Source organism: Triticum aestivum, chromosome 2D (genome assembly GCF_018294505.1).
Source record: "Triticum aestivum cultivar Chinese Spring chromosome 2D, IWGSC CS RefSeq v2.1, whole genome shotgun sequence".
NCBI lineage: Eukaryota > Viridiplantae > Streptophyta > Magnoliopsida > Poales > Poaceae > Triticum > Triticum aestivum.
Window position 1 is genome coordinate 197481869 of NC_057799.1, and position 9967 is coordinate 197491835.

The 9967-nt window shown below is 46.7% G+C and overlaps 1 protein-coding gene across 5 annotated transcripts; it reads left to right on the forward strand.

The window, feature by feature from the left end:
- The first annotated feature begins 1711 nt into the window (after nt 1-1711).
- LOC123052541 (TORTIFOLIA1-like protein 1) lies at nt 1712-9020 on the forward strand. 5 transcript variants are annotated; one of them, XM_044475765.1, is made up of 7 exons: nt 1712-2779; nt 3943-4134; nt 4259-4331; nt 4425-5002; nt 5674-6546; nt 7946-8018; nt 8600-9020. In XM_044475765.1, the coding sequence occupies exons 1-6, from the start codon at nt 2033-2035 to the stop codon at nt 7973-7975; spliced, it is 2493 nt and encodes an 830-aa protein (XP_044331700.1). In that variant the 5' UTR covers nt 1712-2032; the 3' UTR covers nt 7976-8018; nt 8600-9020. The 5 variants fall into 5 exon arrangements, with proteins under 5 accessions (XP_044331700.1, XP_044331698.1, XP_044331699.1 ...); XM_044475763.1 differs by lacking the exon at nt 7946-8018 and having other exon boundaries at nt 1713-2779; nt 4259-4316; XM_044475764.1 differs by lacking the exon at nt 7946-8018 and having other exon boundaries at nt 1713-2779; nt 4259-4316; nt 4428-5002.
- Nucleotides 9021-9967: the final 947 nt, after the last annotated feature.

Sequence of the window (9967 nt, forward strand, 5' to 3'; positions counted from 1 at the left end):
CATCCACATAACGGTGATAAGACGGGGCGTGGCCGCAGTACAACCCGCTACCCCCGAATCCCGGAACCGGCATGGCCACAGGGCGCCGTGCGGGTCAGCCATCCCCCGTCCAGCGCGGCACTGTAGCCAAGTTGACCTCAACGTCACCCACGACAGGCGCCAGTATGACCCGCGGGCGGTGGGCCCCTTTAGCCAGAGAGACGCTCGAAGGCGGCCCGGCCTCCCCTAGTCGGCCGGGGGCGTAGCCGGCTCCCAATAGCCGGCTACCTCCCTCCTTCGAAACATGTGCCTCATTAAGGAGACAAGACGAGGTGAGACTACAGTGAGAGCCCGCAAGGCGGCGGCACTGTAGCCACGCTTACCTCGACAAAGCCCTCGTCATCAGGGGCGAGGCAACAGTAACCAGCCGCCGGCAAGGCCCCCAAGCGGTGGGGCCGGCCTGTCGGCCAAGAGGCCGGCAACCGGCGGGACCCACCAGTCGGCGGGCCCCAATGGCCGACGGAGAAGCCGGCGAACACGGACACTGACGGCTGGGACCCGCGCCTAGCCGAATTACCATTGTACCCCTGGGGTAGGCCTATATAAATCCCCCGGGACACCCATGCAAAGGGTTGATCTCATAGAGTTTCACACACCACATAGAGAGAAAAGGAGAGCTAGCCTTGCCCTTCTTCTTCCTCTAGCCAGACAGCTCAAGGAGCACTTGTAGCTACTTGTATTGATCTAGTGATCATGCGGAGACCCCGCAGAGCAGGACTAGGGGTGTTATCTCCACGGAGAGCCCCGAACCTGGGTAAGATCCGCCGGCATGCATGTCTTCGCCTCATCCCGTTTCCAGGCACCGGCGACGTCTTACTGGCTCCCACAATGATAAGCCACCCGTTGGCATATGTCGCACCTACCACCCGACACCATTGAACCCTTGAATCGATCTAAAGCGACCGACAACAAATTTCGTCGTCACGTATGCACGACGAGAAACCCTAACCTCGCCGGAAGACAACATGAATCTACGCCGGAGCTCCATTGACTCCGTACCAACGGAGGATCTCAAGTAGAATCGAAGTTCAGAAGACCTATTCAAAGATGAAGCAAGGAAAAACTCTAACCTAAGTTACTAACTAGAGCCGAGGCACCGGAATCCCCTCCCCGCCATCGGCCGCATGAGCAGCACGCAGGGGGGAGGTGGATCCTCGGGCTCGCTGATGAAGCTTGTAGGGAATGACTGCCCTAGCCACCACAGTTGCAAGGGGAAAGAGAACCCTAACTTGGAGGACCAACTTCACCTGGAGGATCTACCTATCAAAAAATTATTATTCATGGTCTTGTTGAGGCAGGTTCTTTTTCTTGTATTGTCCGAATTTTCTTGTTCGCTTTCGGTCCGCCACCGCTCCATTACCGTACCATATTTGTTTCTGTTATTTGGCTGTATCCCGTATTCGTTTATGCATCATCATTGTGCCCGTACTGATTTTGATTTTGAAAAAAAGTGGAATATGATATGGCATGACCATTATCATTCCAAATCTGGTCCGTTTTCATCCCTGGTTGCGGCAGGCGTGGCGAACAATCTTCAAATCATTCATCATTCAAATTATAAAGAGTCGATTGGTGACAAGATGGGCCCAAGTTATTGACAGCTCCAAATCATTTCCTTCCGGCTTAATATTCCCATGCCGAGTAGGAGTACTAACAAGGTGGCCCACCCACCCTCTTCCACCCTTCTCACCAATCGTCTCGGAAGAATCTTGAACTCGTTCGCTCACTCCTCGTCTTCCCCCACCCCACCACCCATCTCCGCTCCAAAGGCGAGATCCCACCGTCCCATCCCAAAAATCGTCCACAAAACCCAGCCCCAAACCCATCGACCGATTCAAAAGCTCCACGAATCCCACCAAATCCACCCCGAATTCGCCACCGGATGCCTCCAATTGTAACCCAAATCCCACATCCCACCAGTTCAAATCTGAACTAGCAGCCATCCCCATCCCCACTCTTGCATTCCCCAGATTCCCCACGCGAACCCGCCGCAATGGCGACCGCGATCTCCAAATCATCCACCAAATCGCATCCCAGGTCGCCCACCACCGCGCAGCCGCCGAACCCTGCCTCCGCCGCGGCCGCCGCTGGCGCGGCGCCGTCCAAGAGCGCTGCCATGGCGGAGCTCAAGTCGCGCGTGCTCTCCGCGCTCGCCAAGCTCTCTGACCGCGACACGCACCACATCGCCGTCGAGGAACTCGACCGCTTCATCCGGTCGCCGCCGTCCCCGGATGCCGTGCCCATGCTCCTCCACGCGCTGGCGTCCGACACCCAGGGGCTCGCCTCGCCGGCGCGGCGCGAGTCGATACGTCTCCTTGCCACGCTCTGCGCGGCGCACCCTGACGCCGCGGCGCCGCACCTGCAGAAGGTGATGGCGCATCTCTCGCGACGGCTCAAGGACACGGCCTCCGACTCGTCCGTGCGGGACGCGTGCCGCGACGCCGCGGGGCAACTAGCGGCGGTGTACCTCCGGCCGCTTGCTGCTTCAGCAGCTGGTGAGGCGGGAAATGGGACCGTCGCACTGTTCGTGAAGCCGCTCTTCGAGGTCATGGGAGAGCAGAGCAAGACTGTGCAGAGCGGGGCCGCGGCCTGCTTGGCAAAAACAGTGGAGGGGGCAGGCCCTGGACCTGGGGTGTTGGCGATGTTTGGGAAGCTCGGTTCCAGGGTTTTCAAGTTGGTCGGCGGACAGGGTGTGCAGGCCAAGGGGTCACTGCTCAATGTCATCGGAAGCTTAGCTCAGGTATAGGCTGGCTCCCTAATTTCTGTCTTGCTTGCTATATGCTTGATGAATTGAGTCATTGACATAAAATATTCTAGGCGATGAGACTTCATGTTAGACTGCTAGTAGTTGTTATTTTTGTTGGAGATGCCTGCCTGTCTGTAGTGGCTAATCCCGTAATCCTAAAGTCATCCAGACCACCCACATTGGTTTTATGTCTGAAGATGGGAATGTCTTCCTTAGTTACAATCATATTAGTCAGTTTCGGATGTGGCCTCTATATCTCATTGTCAGCTGTTAGGATGGAAATACTAGCCTTATATGCTAATATTTGTGAATTACTGTCAAGCGAATGGACCACTATTTTAGAACGGTGAAGAATCGATATCATGAGTGTGACTTTGGTGGATCTTTGGCATTTATTTCCCGCCACTGGGCATATAAGGCTGTGTTTCTTTTTAAATACTGTTTGGCTCCATGAAGGCATGAACAATCTAAAGTATTATGCAGTTAGGATTAAAGCTTCAAATAGAATCTTAGCTGAACTTCTAGTTGCTTCTGGCAACTCTTCATTCTTGCCATTTTAGCTAGGATTACAATACATTCTTCTTTTACCTGCTCATAGGCATATGGCGTGTATTTTTTTCCTGATATGTTGGATAAGTCGGTGTATTCATTCATGTACCAGCTGAGGCTAATAGAGTAGAAGACTGTTTTTTTGGACCTATTCTATTGCTCATTGGCTATTTGAGCTAAGGAATTTATTGTGTTAGTATCGTTGTGCGCACTTGGGAGTGTAAGACGAATAGTTAAGAGCTTTAGGCCTTTTGTTTGGTGAGGGCTTGACTTCTAGAGATTAATATGTTGGATTATGTTTTTGAGCGTTACTTTGTTACTTTGATTGATATTACCAGGCTCCAATGCGTCATATATGATCTTATGCACCCATGCAAGTGTTCTGCACTCATTTTCTGGCTTCATCCATAAGACTGGAATGCCGAATTGCTTTCGTTGTATAATTAGGAGCTTCATGTGGTCTATAATGGAAACTTGCTGCTTACGCAATTGCTAGTCTTTCTGCATATTTCATAAATCACCGTGGTGATAGAATCATAGAAACTATCAGCATGATTACTGACATCCTTGATTGAGTATCTGTTGATGATTGATTTCCTGCCTTTCAGGTTGGAGCGATCAGTCCCCAGAATATGCAACAGACACTGCAAAGTATCCGTGACTGTCTTGAGAACAGTGATTGGGCTACCAGGAAAGCAGCTGCTGACACATTGTGTGTCCTGGCTACCTATTCAGGTCACTTGATAGGTGATGGGGCTGCTCCAACCATAGCTGCTCTTGAGGCTTGCCGTTTTGATAAGGTAATAAATAATCCACCTCACTCTATCGAAAATGTGGGATGTGCTGCTGTTCCATTTGTTTTCAGATGGCCACAAGTCATATCCATAATGATTTGATATGTTGTTCCTGTAAACATAATTCCAGGTAAGGCCTGTCAGAGATAGCGTGATTGATGCTGTGCAGTTGTGGAAGCAATTAACAGGTGAAGATACAAATGGTATCAACCTTTTCTTTTGTTGAACAAGTGCATGGTATTACTAGGGTGTTTACTATATATCTGTATGCTTAATGTTAAACAATTTGCGCGCAGAAGATGGTAAAACTAAGGAAGCAACTGGCAGTGAAACGAAGCTGGATTCACCTAGCAATAATGAGAAAGCAAAGGGCAGTAGCATAGCTGAAAAAGCAGCAGTTCTCTTGAAGAAAAGACCTACACTAACTGACAGGGAACTGAACCCTGATTTTTTTCAAAAGCTTGAGACGAGAACCACAGATGACTTGGCTGTTGAGGTGGTAGTTCCCCGCAAGACTCTACAATCTCATCTACAAAGCGAAGATGATCCAGAGGAAGTAGATGGCGATCCTGTTGGTGCAGCTAATAGCAATGGATCTGCAGATGATGAAGGAAGCCTGACTCAAGTGCGGGCTAGCTCTAGTTTTCAAAGTGTTCGAAATAAATGGGCTGGCCAAAGAGGAAATAGAAACAAAGACGCAAAGGCTAGACCATCTGATGTTGAAGATAGGTGTGAAACCAGTGCAAAAGATTCTGCACCAATGACTATACCAGGAGATGGCCCCTTCATAAATAATAAAACAAACTGGTTAGTCATACAGAAGCAGTTATCACAGTTGGAGAGACAGCAAACAAGTCTCATGAACATGTTGCAGGTTAGTTTTGTTCAGGTTTATTCCATCCTGATTTTTTTAGCATAGGAAGTTCTGAATTTTGATTCGTTCTTTTACTTCTAACTGTACAGTCATAAAATATCACACCTTTTTAATTTCCAGATTGATGGTAGGAAAAATACATTCCGAGTATGTAACATTTGAATCTCTCTGCAATTGTGTATGTGAAAGGAAAATTATAAATCTATTGTCCTATGGCATGTTTGTCTTTGTGTGGTGCTGCTGCCAATCTTTGTGTGCTATGATCTTACATAGTAATACAAATGAACCGGGCTTATATTGTTTAGTTATTTAGAAATAATCTTCTATACTTGTTGGATGTAAAACCGACTGCATTTACAGTCATTTCGGATCAAAATTAAAAAAAGTGCTAGGCGTTACTTGTGTGTTTTGCCACCGCCTTGCGTTTTTCTGACCAAAGCGCATGCTTAAGTGCAATTTTGCGCACATTAAGTGCTAGGTATTTCGCTATCGCCTAGAGCCTAGGCGAGCCTTTTTTAACTATGTTTTGCTTGGTGATTGACTAATCGTTTGTTACTTATCCAAATGATACCACATATCATTATGATGTCCTACTTATGAGGAGAGATTTTAAGTTTATTAGACATCTTTTGGAAAGCTACCTAATATCATTTGTGTTTTGCGCATTTCAGGATTTCATGGGAGGATCTCATGACAGCATGGTTACTCTCGAAAACAGAGTACGTGGTCTTGAGAGGGTTGTCGAGGAAATGGCTAGGGATATATCATTGTCATCAGGCAGGAGAGGTGGTGGTTCAACCCTGGGCTTTGATTCATCTCCTGGCAGATCATCTGCGAAATACAATGGGTTTCATGAGTATTCTAATTCGAAATTTGGTAGGGGTGGCGATGGAAGGATAGGATTCGCCGATAGGTATTTTTCTGCAGATGGCATGGCTTCTGGTGTAAGAAGCCCATCCTGGAGACCAGATTCTGAGCAATGGGATTCATACGCTTATTCTGGATCACGAAGCGGAATGAATTCCAGGAGAGGATTAGATTCTTTTTCATCTGACACCAGGGTACCCAGAAATGGTAATGATCAAGCGGGTCCGAGGCGAGGATGGGACAAAGGACAGGGGCCATTTAGGTTTGGGGAGGGTCCTTCTGCTCGAAGTGCATGGAGGGCCTCGAAAGATGAGGCGACACTGGAAGCTATTAGAGTAGCTGGTGAAGATAATGGAAGTTCAAGGGCTGCTGCAAGAGTTGCAATTCCTGAGCTTGATGGTGAGGCTTTGAATGATGACAGTCAAGGGGATGGAAGAGGTCCACTTTGGGAATCCTGGACTCGCGCGATGGATGCTATTCATGTTGGTGACATGGATTCGGCTTATGCTGAGGTTCTTTCAACTGGAGATGCTGAGCTACTTGTAAAGTTAATGGAGCAAACTGGACCAGTCGTCGATCAACTGTCGAACGAGGTTTCAAATGAGGTTCTACATGCTGTTGGACAATTCCTTGTAGAAGAAAGCTTCTATGATATAGCTTTGAGTTGGCTTCAGCAGGTAAACTACTATTTTCCATTTTAAGAGCAAAATTATTCTATCTGAAATGCTGGGGATGTTTGTAGACTTAGTGACAACTATACCAGGGAAATGTCAAAGTTGTTTTCCTTTTCACGCCAAAACTGGTGCTGAACTATAAAAAGAAAAATCAAGTGCTATTTCATGTTATGACTCGGCACACCACTCTAAAGAGTGCATTTCAGTGTGCATGTGTTTAAGCATTTTTAAACAGTTGCATATTGTTCTTTACTGAAAATTGCATATTGTTCTAGTATCGTGTGCACAACTATCCGTTCCTTTTGGTGAGATAACATACCATGAACATTTCAAATTAGTTTAGGAAATTTGGATGTGGCAATATGATGCTGTCCTGATGTTAGTGGGGATGGAGCTGAAGATACTGACGGTTTCCTGAATTCACAGTTCTGCCTAGTATATTTTCCAATATTTGGGCATTGTGCTTTTATAATAGTTGTGGATATTGCTTTCGTTTTGGGCAATATATGTCGCGCACAAGGCCCCGCCTATATGGTGAACAAATGCATAAATCCAATTCCAGCCATTTGGTCTCATCATTGTGGCCGAGATGCAAGTGGGACCAAACTGCACCCCACATCTGCCTTTGGGCAAATGAGCCATGTATAATATTCCAAAAACCTCATCGCATGGAATTTGTGCATTTGTTCACCAAGTAGGCCTTGTTCACCTGGTATGTTGCTTTTGTTAAGTGTGCATGGTATTCATGGAGCAGTGAATACGATTTGGTATTGGTGAATGGTTAAATGTTTCCAAGTTGTCCAGGAATGAGGAATATATTTGAGTAGGGAAGTTAGACGATCAATCAATAGCGTCTAACTATCAACCAGTGTTCTAAAAAGCGCTTGGCGCTGGGCAGCCATAATGATGACACCTAAATCAGTCTAGGTGGGCTAAGCGGGCAAGGGTTTTGCCTTGTAGAACTTGCACCTACAACCCGTAAAAAAGGCATCTACCATGAGTTTAACCGTCAATAACTATGTACTCCCACCGTCCCAGTTTATGTGGCACTCACACGATTCGAGGTTAAAGTTTGACCAATAATTTGACCAATGGAACATTGGTTATGCACTAGAAAAATCATACCCATTGAAATTCATATCCAGAAAAAGTTTCAACGGTATACTTTTTAACACATGACTCGTGTATTACTGATCACATTTTTTTGAGTGGTTATAATTGATCACATTGATAGTCAAAGTTAAACCACGAAATATGAGGGCGCTGTAAATAGGGAAGAGGTAGTAATTAGCTACGCAACTAAGTTAGAGGAATCATTTTTAACATATTCTTGGTAGAAAATCATTAGATAGAGAACAGAAGTGCAACTGATTGACAAGTGGCCTTTTGCCTTCTCAAACAGACTCCTGGCTTTTCATTTGGTCTAGAATGAAAGCCATTCATTTTGACTGGATTGCTACAAGGAAGATCGTGAAGTACGTGAATGATAGCTATGCTTTCTTCAGTGATCAAATGAGTTTCATTTGTTAAATTGTACTCCCTCCGTTCAGAATTATAAGATGTTCTAACTTTTTCTGAATCGGATGTATATAGACGCGTTTTAGTGTGTTTGTTCACTCATTTCAGTCATATGTAGTCCATATTAAAATATCCAAGGCGTCTTATAATTCGGAAGGGAGGTCATAGCTTTGTTTTGTTTGCTGGACAGTACAGATAACATTTAATATGTCGTGGAACTAATAGAGATGCAGTTATTTCTATTTACTTGTGAAGCCAATGCAGTACCATAACTTATGTTCTGTTCAGGCATAGCTACTGCTGCCAGATGGTGGTATAGAAACTATAATTGTGATTATATATTATTTTCTTTTTTACTAAACGGTAGGCAGCATGTTGGTCAAACAAAAGTTTTCTTGGAAGAGATGTTATTAGACTGGTATGATTGGTTGTGTACTCAGAAGTCGGGAATCTTACGGTTTTAACATTTGAGTTGAATACTTGAATGCATTGCCTGAGCAACTTGTGTAAATCATGATTGTCCTGGTTGTTGATGCAGTTGACTGATCTGGTGATGGAAAATGGATCCGACTATCTTGGAATCCCTCGAGATGCAAAGAATGACCTCTTATTCGGACTTCACGAAGCTACTGCCATCGAGCTGCCTGATGATTGGGAGGGGGCGACACCAGTTCAGATAATGAAGCAGCTAGCCTCATCGTGGCGCATCGATCTGCAGCAGCTTATTAATTAGGGCCATTGGTTGACGTGAGTAAATTTCATTTGTTCATTATTGCTGGTCTTTTTGTTTGCTTTGTTGCTATTTACGAGTATAATGATTAGATATGACAGAAAGGGAGCGGAGTGGAACTGTGTGTTGGTGTTGGGTGATATATGATGTTTGATATTGGTTTCCCTGCGTCCTCCCCTATACTGATAATTTGAGAAATCATTTTTTTGGGTCTTCTACCCGTGAGGCATCTCAGCGGTTGCAAGCTCCTCAACGATGCAGTTTATGTTTTTCTGAAGAATTTTGCTATCAGTTTGTTTCCTATTTTTCCTGAAGCAAGACGATGCACTCAACCAGGTCCTTCCTGATGCTCCATTCCAAAGCCTCATTTGCAATACCAGCTTTGGAGAGTGTTAGGATGATACATCCTCCATAGTCGCAGCACTCCTTCAGTTTCTCACGGGTCACGGCTTCATCCTGACAAGAGCTGAGAAACCAGGGTCCCTTGCTCGCTCTGATGCAAATGCTTGTTCTGGGCCGCGAATGTAATGCACATGGATGCGAGCAACTTAGCACGAGCCAGCCAAGTATCCGTCCCGGTTCGAGAATGCTTAGAGCAACTCCAAGGCGCGGACCCAAACTGTCCGTGTGTGTCCGTTTGGGTTTGGATTGAAACAAACTGTCCGTGTGTGTCCGTTTGGGTTTGATCGAAACGGACACAAAAGTAGTCTCAACGCGGCGACTCAAACGAATGGGTTTGATCGAAACGGATATAAAAGTAGTCCCAACGCGGTGACTCAAACGAATGAACGTTTGCTTTTTGTCCGTGCGTGACTCATTTCAGGTCCAAATCTAGGCCGTGTTTGCGTCGGCGTGGACGCTCGCCCTTGTTCTCCCCCGGCCTGCAAGTCGGTGGCACATTGGCTATTCCCTCTTCCTTCAATCAACAGTCAGCACACCCGGCAGCCCCACCCGCCGCCCAGTTCCCGTGCTCAGGCCAGCCGTCCGCAGCCACATACCTCCCCAGCAGCACACCACCTCTCGACGGCCACATACTCCAGCGTATGGTAGACCGTTTTCACCGCCGCCACACCCCGACATCGACGCCCCCCCTCACTTGCAGCACTCAAGCATGGCAACCTCGCTCTGGACTCCGCCACACTCGTCGGACGCCTACAGGCCTGCTACCTGTCCGGC

What these genes read in the sequence shown, in the direction of transcription:
- LOC123052541 (XM_044475761.1), top strand. Translation starts at nt 2,033, where the DNA reads ATGGCGACCGCGATCTCCAAATCATCCACCAAATCGCATCCCAGGTCG. An exon ending in AGGCTTGCCGTTTTGATAAG is followed by an intron (nt 4,135 to 4,258) that starts GTAATAAATAAT and finishes ACATAATTCCAG; the next exon opens with GTAAGGCCTGTCAGAGATAG. An exon ending in CTTTGAGTTGGCTTCAGCAG is followed by an intron (nt 6,547 to 8,599) that starts GTAAACTACTAT and finishes TTGTTGATGCAG; the next exon opens with TTGACTGATCTGGTGATGGA.